This window comes from Pygocentrus nattereri, chromosome 12 (genome assembly GCF_015220715.1).
Source record: "Pygocentrus nattereri isolate fPygNat1 chromosome 12, fPygNat1.pri, whole genome shotgun sequence".
In the NCBI taxonomy this organism is placed as follows: domain Eukaryota; kingdom Metazoa; phylum Chordata; class Actinopteri; order Characiformes; family Serrasalmidae; genus Pygocentrus; species Pygocentrus nattereri.
In genome coordinates, this window is record NC_051222.1 from 5,359,506 (window position 1) to 5,378,088 (window position 18,583).

Sequence of the window (18,583 nt, forward strand, 5' to 3'; positions counted from 1 at the left end):
GCATTGGAAGAAGAAGAAAAAGGTCTTACAGAGAAACATCAGGAACAATTTCTTGAACTACTGCGACAATCAAGAGATAAAGATGCAGCTATGTAAACACATTGGCAATTTTAGTGCAAAGCAAAGCTATGCTAATTGCAACCAAAGTAACTTCACTGTATGAAGACCTTATGAATCACAACGACCAGGCATAACATCATGATCACCTCCTTGTTTCTACGCTCACTGTCCACTTTATCAGCTCCACTTACTGTATAGCTGCACTCTGTAGTTCTACAGTTACAGACTGTAGTCCATCTGTTTCCCTGATACTCTGTTACCCTGTTCTTCAGTGCTCAGGACCCCCATGGACCCTCACAGAGAAGGTTCTATTTGGGTGGTGGGTCATTCTCAGCACTGCAGTAACACTGACGTGGTGGTGGTGGTGGTGGTGTGTTAGTGTGTGTCTAACTGTAGAACTACAAAGTGCAGCTATACAGTAAGTGGAGCTGATAAGATGGACAGTGAGCGTAGAAACAAGGAGGTGGTCATGATGTTGTGCCTGATCGGTATAAATCTACACTCTGATTTCAAAAGCAAATGCTGAGATGACATACAAATACAAAAATAACATTTCTGTTACTTATTTAATACAATTCATAAACCAATAAACTTCTCAATACAAAGATTTCCAACTACAAGTGCAGAGTTAGCTTACCACTCCCTTTTTTTTAGTCCACGACACTGATGGTTCTGGTAAGACGTGTGGTTTGCGTGAACTGCGTTTGACAGACTGGATGCATGCAGATTCACACCGGAGAGGATGGATAGCGATTAGAGCGTGACTGTGAAGGTCTTGGAGGAAGCTAAGCTTCAGACTTGGGCTCCAGGCTGCTGCTGACAAGCTAAATTTAATGCCATCTTTTTAGGCCTGTTGCATATAACCTGTAATACAACACAGTAGACAAGCATGTTGAGTCAGTCCATACAAACACCTGCAAGCATTTCAGTGTACAGTGAGTTCCAGTCCTACGGAACCTATTAATCTCTAATAAGGTCCATCTTGCTATGTAGGGCACATAATACACCTGCACAAAGCATGTCCTGTGAAGATCTTTCCAATGTCCACTAAACAGCTGATCTAGTTTTCCTAAATACTCCCCCTTTTGTGTAAACTGCGCTAATATTGGGATAAGCTCACGTAAGCCTTACCCTCACTGATCCCTCCCACACCTCCCACTGATCCCTCCCACACCTCCCACTGATCCCATGAACGACTTTCATAAATCAAACGTGTTCTGAAGTGAGAAGTTTATTTTGGCTATGTGTACCTTTACACCTCAAATGCTGGGAACTTGGCGGCCAACGGCTGCAGCAGGTCTGCAAGGAAGTAGATGGTTCCAGCCATTCCTTTAATGAAAAAACAAGAGAAAGAAAAACATTTCAATGGCTGTAAAATGTAACAATGTAGTCCACTGACAAACAATTATGGAAATACTTTAAGGAATTATGAAAACCAAAAATTCGGCTCTCTCAGTTTTTACTTTCTTGGTTAAAAAATGTGTCGATCAGAAGGTCAGTGTGTTCATATTGTAGCAGACATCATCATCAGACCCAATATCTGTTACAAATAGAGATGGTACTAAAAACATAGCTTATGTTCAGCTGGCTCTATAATGGTGCAGAGTGCTTGGACCCCGATGATTGCCACTTGTGCTGTAATTTGTACATGGCTGTTCAGCTATTAGTCTTTTACATTAATTTCTATAGAAACTAATTGGATGCAGACGGTCTTTATTGTTAACCGTGAAAACCTACAGCTTACTCTTAACTTGAGCTACTCAAGAAAGAATTAAAAACCATACAATCATGCGAAGGATTGGGAAAGAGGTTACAGTTTGGTACATGGATGTTTCTACTGACTTGGTTCAGAGTCAGAGTTCTGGGACTTGTAACTGACATTGACCTTAAAATCCCTTTGCTCTGAGTGACCTTATACCTTAATTTTGCTTATTTTATTAAAACAGATGACTGGATAAATTTCGTGACTCATTTGGAGCATTTTTAATTAAAAAAAAAAACAAACACTAGTCAGGACATGACTACAAAAGAGCTGTACACACAAAATAACATATTTAGTTTAAAAACTAAGTTTACTGAACTTCAGAAAATGTGTGTTTTGGTAGTGACTATTCTTAAAGCTCCACTCCGCCAAAACAAGGGGATCTAACTGCTCACCATGTGGAAACAAGGGACCGGGATGCAGCCTCACCTCCTGCTCTAAAATACAGACTAAAACTCTTTCGGTAACACTTTACTGTTGGGTGCTGTTCATAAGGCAACATGACACCTACATAAGCTTGTCATGACAACTGACATGACCCTACATAACTGTTTATAAATGCTTGTTCCAAAAAATGTCATTCGCTATAAAGGTTACAACTGATAATGTTGATCAAAGTCAGGTGAAGTACCTGTTAAACAGTTATGTAGAGTTGTCAGCTGTAATGACAACCTTATGTAGGTGTCATGTAGCCTCACGCACAGCACCCAACAGTAAAGTGTTACCACTTTTTGTTCAGATTCAGATTCCTTTATTGATCCCAGGGGGAAATTGCAGTTGTTGCAGTTGCAGCCATTTATGTAAAAATAAACACATTACTAATAATTTAAGACAATATAGAGAATTTACAGTATGTACACCAGATTTAAGTACTTAAGAATATAGTAAGGTGGCGGTGATTGTGATAGTAACAACAAATGTGGGACAGCATGTTTTATTTTAAAAATTAAAGTTGTGAAAATCCTAAATCCGTTAACTTTACAAATCAATAAATCTTTTAAAATGCAAAAACCCTCTTCACAAGTTAGAGTTAGGGATTGGGATAAACCTCACAATAAAAAGCACCATATAAACGATAATTTTGTATGTAATTATCCTATAGTTGTTTCTATTAATGCGTTGAGTTTAAATAGATCATAAAATAATCCTTAACATCTAAGGTCTGAATACTTCATGGATTTTTAAAATAGTTTGGCTGGGGCGACTGCAGTTTCAACTAGGTCGGTACAGGGGTCCATATAGCCTATACAGCTGGTCGAACCCACCATTTCCGCTGAAAGTTTTACATCTATTGGCAACATCAGTGTGACAGTCAGTGTGTCAAGACTCTCAAATACTCGAACCCTGAAATGAGTCAGAACTGTTAATGAGTAATTAATGCTGCACTGCAATACCTTCGAACAGAGAGAAGGGTGTGTCCGGAGTCCGGCAGCCATGCTTCCCGTAGTTCATGCACCAGTCTGCAAACTAATACAAAGAAGACATTCTCTCAATTATGGGCACCCATCTTGCCCTCACACTAGGGCTGGGCGACAAAACAGTAATTATCGCGATGCTTTTCTCCGATAGAGCAATAAGAAAGGCTCGATAAATGTTCGATATAGTAGACCACTCCCACACGTTCACGTTTAGCGACAGCCCTGGTGGCGTTTTCTACTGCAAGGAGAGCGACACCACTCTGCTGTCGCCAGGAGAGGGCGCACTTCCAAGATTTTTGACATGATTAGAGAGGGAGGGGTGACGAGTGAAATGAGTCTTTTGCAACGTCTGAAACGCTGATTTGAACACTGAGTAGAGCGACCGGTGATCTGTTCTCCTGTGACCGAGTGCGAGTGACGAGATAAGTGGTGTAACTGTACTGACTTACTGTGAACTCACCTCTTTGTGTACATCCCAACCAGCTTTAGCAGCGTTTTGGTCACGCCTGCTCCTTTCAACCCCAGCACTGTTACAGCGCTCAGTCGTATTTATGTATTAGTGCATTCCCAAACAACAAGAGTGAAAGAAAGGAGTGAGTTCATGTGAGTTTCAGCCCTGATTTAAACGAAAGTAAACTGAGGAAGCTGTGAGGTATTAGAAAGCGGGAGAAGGCTTTCTAGATCTTTCCAGGATAGCTGTTTTTAGCAGCTGGCTGACACAAAGCAGCGCTGTCACTCTGGCAGATACTTTTTGAATTGATACTGTAGATCAAACAAGACTCAAAAGCACCGGTTTCAGTTTAAACAGGCCTAAAAGGAGGACTCTTGTCATACTGAGGTTCCTTTAACTACTTTAGAGAAAGCCGGTGTCTGAAGACGGTGATGTGCTCTGACATGGGTGTGGTAGGAGTGACAGCAGTAAGGCGATGTGACCCATCACTGACGCACCGAGGCAGTCAACGCTTGCTGTTCATACCAAGTTGACGTCGTTGAAACCGAACAGTTTAGCACTGTTGGTGGCCACTTGTTAGGCATTTGAGTGCTCGGCTATCCTCTTACGTCACCAGCTATAAATAACCTTTTCTTTCTTAAATTATGACCATTACTGTGAAAAACATCTCGCCAGACACTTTATCCCACTGTTCCACCGTTTGGTGTTTCTCGTGTTCGGACCATAAAGGATGGTTTAAAACGGCAATTAACCACCCAGGAGCATAAATCAGCCAAGATATGATGATTTGACATTTATCACGATATGTATCGATTTCGAACGATATGAATTTTGTTCATCGTGGTAACATTTTAGGCCACATCGCCCAGCTCCGCCATATCACACATCAGACAGAAAGCACTGATCTGCGTAAATGATGCTCTTTTACTGGGAGGAACTGACTGAACAGTGGGAAATGGCTGATGGCTGCAAATCTGTCTTCAAATATGCCTCAAAGACATTCAAGAAATTCAGGAGGGCTGCTCCATCAGTGAATGTGCACCAACAGAATCAGGGCAGGAGACCACTCGCCTGGTGGTCTTCCAGAAAAATGCTACTTTAAACTAATATGGCATTCATTGACTGTCCATATAGATTCAAGTCACACAGACGTGGCAAAATTGTTGGAATAATAATAATAAAAAAAATAATAAAAATAATAATAATAATAATAATAAAAATAAAAATAAAAAAAAAAAAAAAAAAAAAAAAAAAAAAACTAATGATGTGTCCAAAAACAAAATGTTATAAAAAGTCTTCCTGCTCATCACTGATGACAAACATGCTATTATTTTATATTCATTAATGTGCATCTGTAGCTCATTGAAACAAGCAGAGACTTTGTTGAAAGTGCAGAGTTGAAACTTTTAATTCATTCTTAAAAATTAATTCTTACTGTATTAGTATTATTATTATTATTATTATTATTATTATTATTATTATTATTATTATTATTATTATTATAGTATTTTTGTGTGGCACTACAGGACTTTTCCAACTTATTCAATCTCAAAAAATGAAATATTCTGATGAATGTTGTGTAGCAAGAAAACGTCTTGAAGCATTGTGATATTTTGCTCACTCCCACCTTCTAGTTAGCCTTTTATTTTAAAAATCCCAGATTCTGCATTTGTCTTGTGTTTTATTTATCATTTAAAGTAAATAAATAAAAAAAAAACCCTTAAAATATTTTTTGCATGGTTTTACATGCCAAAAATGGCCCATTCATTTTTTCTTACTGTGCTTTTAAGAGGAACATATGCAAATGAGCTCTGCTCGGACTGGCTGTTCAGACTGAAACATTCCTAATAATGTCAGTGTTAATGGGCGGAGCTGCAATGTTGCTGGCTAATATATGTAAATGGATTTGTGACATCACAAAATACAGAGCAGCTTGATTTTGCAGCTCAGTCTTTCAGAAATGGGCCGTTTGGACTGAAATCTTAAATTTGAACAATGTTTACATATTGAATCAAACCAAAAAAAATGGGCTCTTTAATAATCGGTGAAGGGCTATTTCATGATTCATGATTTTTTTATTATATCCATTTTTATACTAATTTAACTAAACGAATAGACTTACATTACAATAGATTACATTACAAGGCATTTACAGCCCCGGAGCTCAGCTCTGCCTGCTGTTACAACATGAGCGGAGCTTCTCTGGCCCTGTTAAACGTTAGAGGTGCCCACTCACCGTGCAGGCCCTGTAGAGGTGCCGGGGGTCGTGGGTGAGCTTGTAGAGGGACAGGAAGCAGTAGGCGTTTCCTGCGGCTCCGTGGCAGAGGCCGTAGCCCTTCTTCAGCAGACCCCTCTGCCAAACCACCTCTCCGCAGCGCACAGCTTCCTCCAGATACTGCTGCACTCCAAACACCTGCAGAGTGAGTAAGGAAGGCAGAACATTTGCTGAGACTGGGATACTTATTTATATTTTTATATATATATATATATATATATATATATATATATATATATATATATATATATATATATATATATATATATATATATATATATATATATATATATATATATATATATATATATATATATAGCTGCTCTCAGATCAAAACCTTGTATTTCTAAAATAGTAACTTTACAGGAGGAGGAAACAACCTGCTTTACTTTTAATGTAAGTCAATGGAACCAGAATTTTTCCCCCAAGTCATTTTGGGCCACTTCTTTCGCTCCAGTCATCATGAAATTTACACACAACGTAAAGGGCAACACGTATTTTCAAATTATGTCAAAAGCTGAAAAACGTCAAAAAAAAAGACAAACACAAAAAGCAGTTGTTTAGTAATAATTCAGGTATATTTAGTATCTCTCACCTTCCTGATCATCTAAGCATCATACTTGGTATGAAGAGCAGGTTTTGCCTAAATACTGAGTTGCTTTCTTCTCCCAAATATTGTTAAAAGCACATACTGAAGCCTTTTTTGGGTCCAACGGTGGTTTAAACACCTGAGCGGTTTGAGTGCTGACATCACAAGTTGGGCATATAACGCACGGGCACTGGCATCGTCACTAATAACTGCACCTAACATTTATCATATGATCATATCGCTCTCCTCTATATAAATCTGGTTTAATAAGCTCTTGCAAAGGGACAAATCCAGTAGGCAACTTAGTAATATGTGCCAATTAATTCCATCTATTCTACAATATTTATGCTCAATAAAATCATTAACATGTAAACGAAGTCAGAGGAGTTTGGTGTAAAATGCTCAGTTCTAGAGAAGCTGTCCAAAGTGTCCACAGTGGTGGTGATAGGAACCAGATGTCTGAACGGTTTAACGCCTCTAAACCTTTGTTATGTGAAATGGTCGTGAATAATTTGGTGTCTGAGCCTTTAAGTCAGGTAAAGGTGGAGGGATACATGCAGGGCGCTGAGAGGCAAAAAAACCCCCACAATCGTGATTTTCAGCAGCCTAAAGCACCAGGTCCTAGTTAAAGCTTCACGTCAGAACTAATGTGCCACTCTTTTCTGACACTAGGTGGCTCTACAGCACCGTCAGATGTGTTCTGAACTACTGAACAGAAATAAGAAGATACACAACGATCAGGCTTAACATTCTGACCACCTCCTCGTTTCTACACTCACTGTCCATCTTATCAGCTCCACTTACTGTATAGCTGCACTCTGTAGTTCTACAGTTACAGACTGTAGTCCATCTGTTTCTCTGATACTCTGTTACCCTGTTCTTCAGTGGTCAGGACCCCCATGGACCCTCACAGAGCAGGTACTATTTGGGTGGTGGATCATTCTCAGCACTGCAGTAACACTGATGTGGTGGTGGTGTGTTAGTGTGTGTTGTGCTGGTACGAGTGGATCAGACTCAGCAGTGCTGCTGGAGTTTTTAAACACTGTGTCCACTCACTGTCCACTCTATTAGACACGCCTACCTTGTCGGTCCACCTTGTAGATGTAAAGTCAGAGACGACAGCTCATCTGCTGCTGCACAGTTTGTGGTGGTCGTCCTCTAGTCCTTCATCAGTGGTCACAGGACGCTGCCCACAGGACGCTGCTGGCTGGATATTTTTGGTTGGTGGACTATTCTCAGTCCAGCAGCAACACTGCTCTGCTGTGTCTGATCCACTCAGACCAGCGCAACACACACTAACACACCACCACCACATCAGTGTTACTGCAGTGCTGAGAATGATCCACCACCTAATACCTGCTCTGTGAGGGTCCATGGGGGTGCTGACCACCGAAAAACAGGGTGTCGTATGCCAGTTGTGTTGTAGCACAGTTACAGGGAAAACACATATTTGGCTATATTAAGTAATAATAGTCGACTTCCATTTCACTGAATGGCCACTAGAGGGCCTGCAGAGAGAGCTTAAACCAACGCTTCCCATTCTCAGGGTCCCAAAAGATAGTCTAACCTTTTCCTTCCACATGTGCTGTGAGCTGTGCGGACCCTCTGGGGCGCTCTTAGGACCGGGTTGCGACCCACTGGTTTAACCCAGTATTATTGTAGAGCACTTGCTCGTACCTTGTAGGCCTGCAGCAGCATGTAGATGACTCCAGGAGAGCCGTGGCACCAGTGCACCAGCAAGTCCCGCTCATCTCCAATACACGGGGGGTAGTTCCCTGATGGAAACTTCAGCCGGCACACAAAGTCCACGCTGGGCTTCACCAGTGCCAACACTCTGCCCTGATCTGCCACAAATCCGGGCTGCGGGGAGCAAACAGCAGTAAGCCCATGTTAAAATAGTGTCTCAACAAGCTGGAGCAGATATTTTAGAACACGTTAATGCAACTGTGAGTATAAAACACATAATGACAACTACTTAAGTAGATCACTAGTAGGTCTTACAACATACTGTCTGTGTAGAAGTAACACTACAAAAAATAAAAAATGGCCAGTAAATGGACGACAAGATTAGTGTTTCTAATAAAGCGGCCAGTGAGTGGAAGAAAAGGCTTGGTGTTTCTAATGAAGTGGCCAGTGAGTGGAAGAACAAGGTGGGTGTTTCTAATAAAGTGTCCAGTGAGTGGCAGAACAAGGTGGGTGTTTCTAATAAATTGGCCAGTGAGTGCAAGTACAAGGTGTTTCCAATAAAGTGGTCAGTGGAGGTTAAAGGTGGGTATTTCTCCATCAACCTATATGACAAAGATGATGATGCATGGTAGATTTACCTGCATAAGGTAGTAGTAGATGCCGGACAGTCCGTGGGCAGCACCAACATACTGCTCCTGATACCACTCGTACATGAGTGGGCTCTGGTCCTCAATCCTCATCCTCTGAGCCAGGTTCTGCCCTGAGGCCAACACTGCATCACAAACCTGAAACAAACAAACACCCATTGACTCGATGACTTGATTAGCACACACGGGCAGTTAGTAGTAAGAGTGAGATGTGGTGCGGCCCCACATCACTGGAGGGGGCGGCAGACCTGCTGAATGTACTGCAAGGGGATCTTCTCGTACTGGAACTGCTGGTTGATGAAAATGAGGGAGTACAGGTAGCCCACACGTCCGTACAGCAGCTCATTCGGGAGGCTGCCTGAACTCTTCACCACTGACCTATGTAACTGCAGCAACCTGGAAACACAAGATCGACGAACACAGAACATTTCAGTGGGGAACCATGGCTAGACTAGAACTAGGGCCAGCTACCCTCAAACAGACTTGATATCCCATCACAGCTGAAAACAGCTGTAAAGAAGCCTCTTTTTGCCATTTCTACAGCTAATGGTTGTCTTTTTGAGACTACTGAGCAGCTCAAGTCAACGCTCGTTTGTGTAAATGACATGTTTTGTTAAAAATAAAGTTCATCTTCACAGGTTAAAGTGCTGGACAGTGTGAACGAGCAGACCTTTCGATGCACTCCTCTGCTTCTTGAGGCCTCTGCAGGCGATAGTACACTACAGCAGCCACGGCCAACGGGCCAACATCTCCGCACAGGAAGGTGACCCGGCCGTGGGTCAAACACCTCAGGCTGCGGCTCACGTGGTCGAGAGCCCTCTGGAGGTACGCTGAGTCACCGTAGACTGTGTGGAGGTGCAGATACAGCAAGGCAATGCCTGCAGATGAAGATATTCAATGGGTCACTCCAACTAACAACAAATGTGGCTATCTGTGGAGGGAAGACAGTGGATCCAGTTAGCTTTCATTTTGTAGCCTGTCTTTTCAGACGACTGAACGTTACTGAATGTGCACATGTGTAGGTTATTCCCATAAAACACTGGGGCTGTGCCGGACTAAAGATTTGCTTTATTAGCCTCAAAAAAATGAACGTTTCAACAGCTTCGCTCATGATATTGTCACGGTCTTTTTGGAACTGTTTTAAAGTGGTTGGACACGTATCTTAACAGGAATAAAGGACCTTGTTAGTCTACGTCTGCATCGCTGTGGCAAACCCGATATCCTTTACGTCGTGCCGCAGGGTTCCATATTAGGCCCACTTTTGTTTTCACTGCACTCTGCCACAATTAGCAGTCTAACGGGCTATGTTCCAGATCAGGTTTTAAGATCTTCATGCGCTGCTTGAAGGTTCTCGGGATGAAGCATAACAAGAAGAAGCCTTCTGGTACTAAGCACAGAACATTTGGAACTTCGTACCTATTGATATTTCTCAGAATACCATTAAAACAGTTGAAAATATTTGTGTTTTTTAAATTTATTTATAATTCTATATGAATTCAAGATCGTATTTAAACTTTCAAAATTGTAACACTTATTTCAGTTTAATTAAAATTTAACCATTGTTTATTTTAATGTTAATGTGTGCTGTTCATATTACACATACATTTTTAACTGTACTTTTGGGTGAATTTGGGCTCACCCTATCAGAGTAATGTACGCGGGGAGTGGGCGGAGCTTATCCGATGCACACAGCCACTTTTACTTGCACGATTTTTTTTCTTGGAAGTCAATCATAAATGAGAAATTGTTGGCATTACTGGGAATATTTAGTCTCTGAATCAGACTTTGTCAAAACAGAAGATCAGATTAAACATCACAGCAGGAGATACAGGACCAAAGCTTTCACCTTAAATAGCAGCGGCCACACTCTTAAAATTTAAACCATGTTTATTACATATTCTACGTTTCTGAAACATCAACTCAAAACAGTGAGCATCTCTTTGCATGAATGGCTATTATACATTTGTCAAGTGGTGTGTTAGAGAAACTTACTGAGTCAGAACTGTTCACAGTGGTGGTGATAGGAACCAGACGTCCACCTCTAAAATCTCCCTCACAGAAAGTTCCTACATGAGATGGTTCTGAATTGACTGCCTGATGACTGAGACGCTGTTGTACGACAGCTTTTGGCCTTTAAATCCATCCATGGTGGAGGGATACATAATATGCAAGGCATTGTGAGGCAAAATAGTCCCTAAAGAAAATTCCAGATTTTCCACTATTTTACCACCATCAACATTCCGGGTAAAGCTCGGAAGACTCGTGTAGGTTCTCTGGTGGTTCTGGATGGTATATAAAATGTCTATATTTGTGCTGTAGTCATGGCGACCCCTGGTTCCCATCAGCACCACTGTAAAGACATCAAGAGTCAGTAAATGATCTTTAGCTCAGGTTTAAGTGCCTGTTCACTACAACATCACTGTAAAAGCTACGAACATATAGACGTAATTAGTGTAGAGATGAGAGCCTTCTGCAGTTTTCTGACCTGACCAGCCTGTGTAGCCGGTACAGTCTCTTGGGTCGGCGCTCTTCAGCCCATTCTCCATCACTGCCAGCAGCTCGCTGATCTTGCTGCTTATACAACCTACGAAAGCCTCCGTCAACTGGAATGAGGTTTATATAACAACATAATTACGTATTATATAACTAGGCACAGAAGCATGTAATTACACGTGATTTGCAGCTAAAACACCTGCAACTGCTTTTAATCTGAGAAAGAAACACGTCTAAACTATTTAAAATGCACCTCGTTACTGTGTTCAGTAAAAGCGATATGCAGTTGACAGGTTCGGGGTACCGGAACTTACTCGGCCTTGATTGTCGAACATGCCTTGCGTGCTCTCAGGCCCATTGTAGTCCGGATAGGGGTTCTTAAAAGCTCGCTGGTCCGGCATCTTTCACTGGTCTGCGTAAACACATGACATATCCAGCTCATTACAGGGGACTTGAATGGTAGCAGGGCTACACTCTGGATCTGGATGGTTATAAAGCAATAAGCCACGAGAAGCTCTACGATTTTACCAGGAGGAAGGTGGTGTTAGGCACCACGCTGCAAAATGTATAGTTACATATTCATATTAAAAAAAAAATTCATTTAAAAGAGTAAGGGGTCTTTATTCCACTATATAAGGAGTAAGGGGTCTTTATTCCACTATATAAGGAGTAAGGGGTCTTTATTCCACTATATAAGGAGTAAGGGGTCTTTATTCCACTATGTAGTGCACTATATAAGGAGTAGGGGGGTCTTTATTCCACACCCTATGTAGTGCACTATATAAGGAGTAAGGGGTCTTTATTCCACACCCTATGTAGTGCACTATATAAGGAGTAAGGGGTCTTTATTCCACACCCTATGTAGTGCACTATATAAGGAGTAAGGGGGTCTTTATTCCACTATGTAGTGCACTATATAAGGAGTAAGGGGTCTTTATTCCACACCCTATGTAGCGCACTATATAAGGAGTAGGGGGGTCTTTATTCCACTATGTAGCGCACTATATAAGGAGTAAGGGGTCTTTATTCCACTATATAAGGAGTAAGGGGTCTTTATTCCACTATATAAGGAGTAAGGGGTCTTTATTCCACTATATAAGGAGTAAGGGGTCTTTATTCCACTATATAAGGAGTAAGGGGTCTTTATTCCACTATATAAGGAGTAAGGGGTCTTTATTCCACTATATAAGGAGTAAGGGGTCTTTATTCCACTATATAAGGAGTAAGGGGTCTTTATTCCACTATATAAGGAGTAAGGGGTCTTTATTCCACTATATAAGGAGTAAGGGGGTCTTTATTCCACTATGCAGCGCACTATATAAGGAGTAAGGGGTCTTTATTCCACTATATAAGGAGTAAGGGGTCTTTATTCCACTATATAAGGAGTAAGGGGGTCTTTATTCCACTATGTAGCGCACTATATAAGGAGTAAGGGGGTCTTTATTCCACTATGTAGCCCACTATATAAGGAGTAAGGGGGTCTTTATTCCACTATGTAGCCCACTATATAAGGAGTAAGGGGTCTTTATTCCACTATGCAGCGCACTATATATAAGGAGTAAGGGGTCTTTATTCCACTATATAAGGAGTAAGGGGTCTTTATTCCACTATGTAGTGCACTATATAAGGAGTAAGGGGTCTTTATTCCACTATATAAGGAGTAAGGGGTCTTTATTCCACTATATAAGGAGTAAGGGGTCTTTATTCCACTATATAAGGAGTAAGGGGTCTTTATTCCACTATGTAGCGCACTATATAAGGAGTAAGGGGTCTTTATTCCACTATATAAGGAGGTAGGGTGTCTTTATTTCAGGCTCTATGTGGTTCAGTAGGCAGAATGGCCTACATATATCGCCATTTGGGACCGGGCCCAGATTACTCCCGAAAAGCAGGGCCTGCAGGACAAAACGAGCCCAGCGACGCCGCCAACACGCAGCTCAACCCGATTAATCGCCTTTATTCCCTCTGAAAGTCGCACTGCAGCTCTTTATCTCAACATTTCGTCATTTTATCAGCCTTTTTTCGGTCCGAGCGGCTCGGCACTTACGTGCGAATCAACCCCGTGTTCCCGCAAACCGCCGCATATCGCCCGAGTCCGTTTTACCGGCGAGTTATTTCAGCGCGCGCAGATTTAGCGGAATAAGCTTCCACTGTTTTTAACTCACCGCACAGACGATGTTGTCTAGTCTTCCTCGTCTCCTCGCCAGCCTGCAGTGCTGTGACTGCCCATGCGCCGCTGCTGCCGACTACTGGACGGAACGCCCCGCCACACCGTCCCGCTGCTTTCAGCTTGAGGAGGGAAAATGTTGCGCCTGATTATATCAGAATTATCTGACTGTCTCGTGACATCAAATACATCTCAATTTCAAAGGTAACGCGCTTCAGCTCTTTACCACAAACCGAGGGGCGGCTGCTCAGTGTAGTGGATAACACCCCCCACCCTACACTACACCAATAAGGGTCCTTGGGCAAGACTCCTAACACCGCCGTCGCCTACCTGGATAAGAGTGTCTGGATAAGAGTGTCTGGATAAGAACGTCTGCCAAAGGCCATAAATGTAAAACATGAACTCATCCGCACTTTTATCCTCTTTACCATCCGTTAATGCACTATATAGTTAACTCTATAGAAAGCAGTGTGATGCGGTATCAGTCCTTATATAGCGCATCATACGGACAGCACATTTTCACTGTGAGTTGAGGTGCAATATACATAGATCAAATATAATGGAAAGCATCAAGAATAGGGTGATTATGATTATTTAAAGCCCAGTGTAGTGCAGTATATAGAGAGCAGAGTGGTGTTATTTAAAGCCCAGTGTAGTGCACTATATAGAGAGCAGGGTGGTGTTATTTTAAGCCCAGTGTAGTGCACTATATTCAGAGCAGGGTGGTGTTATTTTAAGCCCAGTGTAGTGCACTATATTCAGAGCAGGGTGGTGTTATTTTAAGCCCAGTGTAGTGCACTATATAGAGAGCAGGGTGGTGTTATTTTAAGCCCAGTGTAGTGCACTATATAGAGAGCAGGGTGGTGTTATTTTAAGCCCAGTGTAGTGCACTATATAGAGAGCAGGGTGGTGTTATTTTAAGCCCAGTGTAGTGCACTATATAGAGAGCAGGGTGGTGTTATTTTAAGCCCAGTGTAGTGCACTATATAGAGAGCAGGGTGGTGTTATTTTAAGCCCAGTGTAGTGCACTATATAGAGAGCAGGGTGGTGTTATTTTAAGCCCAGTGTAGTGCACTATATAGAGAGCAGGGTGGTGTTATTTTAAGCCCAGTGTAGTGCACTATATAGAGAGCAGGGTGGTGTTATTTTAAGCCCAGTGTAGTGCACTATATAGAGAGCAGGGTGGTGTTATTTTAAGCCCAGTGTAGTGCACTATATAGAGAGCAGGGTGGTGTTATTTTAAGCCCAGTGTAGTGCACTATATAGAGAGCAGGGTGGTGTCATTTTAAGCCCAGTGTAGTGCACTATATAGAGAGCAGGGTGGTGTCATTTTAAGCCCAGTGTAGTGCACTATATAGAGAGCAGGGTGGTGTCATTTTAAGCCCAGTGTAGTGCACTATATAGAGAGCAGGGTGGTGTTATTTTAAGCCCAGTGTAGTGCACTATATTCAGAGCAGGGTGGTGTTATTTTAAGCCCAGTGTAGTGCACTATATAGAGAGCAGGGTGGTGTTATTTTAAGCCCAGTGTAGTGCACTATATAGAGAGCAGGGTGGTGTTATTTTAAGCCCAGTGTAGTGCACTATATAGAGAGCAGGGTGGTGTTATTTTAAGCCCAGTGTAGTGCACTATATAGAGAGCAGGGTGGTGTCATTTTAAGCCCAGTGTAGTGCACTATATAGAGAGCAGGGTGGTGTCATTTTAAGCCCAGTGTAGTGCACTATATAGAGAGCAGGGTGGTGTTATTTTAAGCCCAGTGTAGTGCACTATATAGAGAGCTTTCTGTGAATAGAGTTCGTTTTGTGCCTCGTCAATTTTTAACATCAGATTTAAAAATATACGTTTTGCTTTTGGTGCTTTCTGACAAAATATTAATCAAATTATTCCCTTCAGAAAAACGTTTTTCACCACATCCAGCCGTCACGTCAGATACTATAGAAGCCGTTGACACCAGGAATGTCAAAATACCTGTCGAAACCTGGGCTACACGGTTGGTCTGAGCAAAAGGGCTGAGCACAGATCGTATCGAATGAGCCTAAATATTAGCAAAGCTTCAATTTTTCTCTAGTGAGCATGAAAATGAGCAAAATCACTCAAATACACACAGAAAATGCTAATAATGGTGTTAGCTTGCTAGCTAGCTCGTGTTGCCATAATAAAGTCTTCACGATGGGATAAAACTGCAATCTATAAATGCTAACAATGGTGTTAGCTTGCTAAATAGCTAACTAAGCAAAGCTTATATTTTTCACTGTTGTCTGTGAAAATGAGCAGCAAACAGATGCAGAAATGCTAATAATACTGCTAGCCTGCTAACTAGCTTATGTCATCTTAACGATCTCTTCTTCTACATTGAGGAACGGACACATCAGCAAACCCATTCTAATACACTTCTGTTTATGCAGCAATGTTTACTTATTTTATTCTCACCTGCAAGAACGAGGAACTTGCTAATCTGTCGTTAGCTTGAGCTGCAGCGTTGAGCAGATCCCACAAACCACAAATTCACTCTGTCTTGGTCAAAATGTCTCTGTGGCCTCAGGCCTGGATCTGCTGTGGAGGCCAACACCACGCTGGTTGCTACCATAAAGCCAAAGTCCTTTCGAAACCTTCCACTCCCCCTAGCAATTTAGCATGTTAGCATGAGCGTTGTCGGTGCTAATTACCCTCAGAACAGGGCGTCCTGGCAAAATTATATGGCTCCCTGTTCTGAAGCACCTGACTCAACTCCTCAGCTAATTATTATCAAGCCCGTCATGATCTAAAACAGGTGTGTTGGAGCAGGAAAACACTAAATTGTGGAGGTTTGCCTCCAGGATTGGTTTGGAATGAGAAATACATCAACTAATTGGACCATTAGGCCTTCTGCTTTCTAGTCACAGCACCTTAATTATGCAAACTTTTGCTTCTTCTTTCATGGTGTAATGAAACGATGGAAGCAGTACCGCCCCCTGGACTTCCTTTAATGTATTGCAATCTGTCAGAATGACTGCATTTATAATATGAACATCATAGAGCATTAAAACCACCTCATGAATTGTTTTCTTGTAAACAGCACGCTAGTTGTTGATGGCTAAAGAGCTAATCATTTGTGCAGGAAACTTAAAATAGATCCTCTTTTGCTGGTAGGAACGTCTGCTGTGGTCAGTTGCATGTGCCTCTGCCATGTTTTGACAACAAGGCACCACTCCGGTCATGCAACCTTGACCTGTACCTGTCTGGTTACCTCAGGGGGAAATTACAGAGGTCACCAAGTGCTCCTGGGAGCTGACATGAAAAGGGCACACTCAACATGTCTATAAATAGGTTGGCCATGCTAGTGAGTGAGGCAGAAGGTAGAAACCTGGTCTAACGCTGATCTGACTGTGTAGATTTAGATGTTGTTTCATAGGTGTTTCTTATGAAGTGGCCAGTTAGTGGAAGTACAGAATGGGTGTTTCTAATAAAGTGGCCAGTTAGTGGAATTACAAGGCAGGTGTTTCTAATAAAGTGGCCAGTTAGTGGAAGTACCGAATGGGTGTTTCTAATAAAGTGGCCAGTTAGTGGAATTGCAAAGTAGATGTTTCTAATAAAGTGGCCAGTTAGTGGAATTGCAAAGTAGATGTTTCTAATAAAGTGGCCAGTGAGTGGAAGCACAAGGCATGTGTTTCTAATAAAGTGGCTGTGTAGAAGGTTTCTGCAGAGATATGTGGTGAAGGACATTTTAAAGGAACTCTCTCGTAAAACTCCTCTAATTGGAGATGAACGACGGTCTTTAAGCTGGTTGTTATTAAGGCCAGATAAAGCTCTGAATGTGCTCTAGAGGATTAGAATGAACCTCCAGATTAAGTCATGAAAATTTGATCAGGATGTTAATGTAGAAGCGCTACAGACTCTGTTTGGGTCGGCCTTGAGATTCAGAGAATGGGCCATATCTTCCTAGAATTACGAAAACATTTAAAATCGATTTTTATGGATTACATACATTTTTAATCATAATGAATAAAACTGAAAGTTAAATTCGTTTGTGTTTGTGTGTTTTTTGACAAGACTACTACTGTAAACAGGAAAACGACCTGCTCCAGACTCAGCTGCGGTCTGAGGGAATCTCACAGGCAACGTGTTTGTGTCCTGTGATGATTGGTCAGCTCATGATGTTTAAGATATCCTTGTTTCTCTCATGACTGGTTTGCTTATGATAATTAAGGCTATGATTGGTCAGTCTAGCTTGTGACTCTAAGCTGAATCATTATGACTGTATGACTGTTTTAGGCTATGATTGGTTAGGCTACGATTGGTTAGGCTACGATTGGTTAGGCTACGATTGGCTACCATATCATATGCTGGTTTTGTTAGCCCGTGATTAGGAGCGAGGAGGTGGACGCATAAGCTGAGATAAGCGACTTTTATTAGGGGCAGATCCAGGCTCATGGTCAAAACGGTCCAGGGTCAGGCGGGCAGTACGGAGAGCTGGAGGGTCAGACATGACAAAATGAACACAGAACTCCAAACAGACCAGAAATAAACAAAACTCTTCAAACAGCACATCCAACAGACATCAAACACGATCAAACCAGAAACTCAGGAAAACACAGGTGGGAACAATCGGGGTCGGAGTCACAAAACAAGGGGCCGGACTAAATACCAAAACAAAGAAGCACATGGACAGGACTGGGAAGTAAACAGTACACGAGCACATGGACAGGACTGGGAAGTAAACAGTTCACGAGCACATGGACAGGACTGTGAAGTAAACACTACACGAGCACATGGACAGGACTGGGAAGTAAACACTACACGAACACATGGACAGGACTGGGAAGTAAACACTACACGAACACATGGACAGGACTGGGAAGTAAACACTACACGGACACATGGACAGGACTGGGAAGTAAACACTACACGAGCACATGGACAGGACTGGGAAGTAAACACTACATGGACACAGACAGGACTGGGAAGTAAACACTACACGAGCACATGGACAGGACTGGGAAGTAAACACTACACGAGCACATGGACAGGACTGGGAAGTAAACACTACACGAGCACATG

General features: G+C 42.0%; 1 protein-coding gene across 2 annotated transcripts; it reads right to left on the bottom strand.

The window, feature by feature from the left end:
- Positions 1–420: 420 nt before the first annotated feature.
- Positions 421–16,214, bottom strand: lancl1 (LanC antibiotic synthetase component C-like 1 (bacterial)). 2 transcript variants are annotated; one of them, XM_017719314.2, is made up of 12 exons: positions 15,977–16,214; positions 13,547–13,670; positions 11,696–11,793; positions 11,374–11,491; positions 9,559–9,766; positions 9,137–9,284; positions 8,880–9,026; positions 8,233–8,415; positions 5,928–6,104; positions 3,217–3,289; positions 1,311–1,389; positions 421–924 (listed from the first exon to the last, which is right to left on the bottom strand). In XM_017719314.2, the coding sequence occupies exons 3-11, from the start codon at positions 11,780–11,782 to the stop codon at positions 1,313–1,315; spliced, it is 1,218 nt and encodes a 405-aa protein (XP_017574803.1). In that variant the 5' UTR covers positions 11,783–11,793; positions 13,547–13,670; positions 15,977–16,214; the 3' UTR covers positions 421–924; positions 1,311–1,312. The 2 variants fall into 2 exon arrangements, with proteins under 2 accessions (XP_017574803.1, XP_017574804.1); XM_017719315.2 differs by lacking the exon at positions 15,977–16,214 and having other exon boundaries at positions 13,429–13,553.
- Positions 16,215–18,583: the final 2,369 nt, after the last annotated feature.

Excerpts from the sequence above, each read along its gene's own strand:
- lancl1 (XM_017719314.2), bottom strand. The coding sequence starts at position 11,782 with ATGCCGGACCAGCGAGCTTTTAAGAACCCCTATCCGGACTACAATGGG. Across the intron at positions 9,027-9,136 it reads CCTTGCAGTACATTCAGCAG|GTTTGTGATGCAGTGTTGGC; the intron begins GTCTGCCGCCCC and ends TGTTTGTTTCAG. Across the intron at positions 6,105-8,232 it reads TGCTGCTGCAGGCCTACAAG|GTGTTTGGAGTGCAGCAGTA; the intron begins GTACGAGCAAGT and ends CTCACTCTGCAG.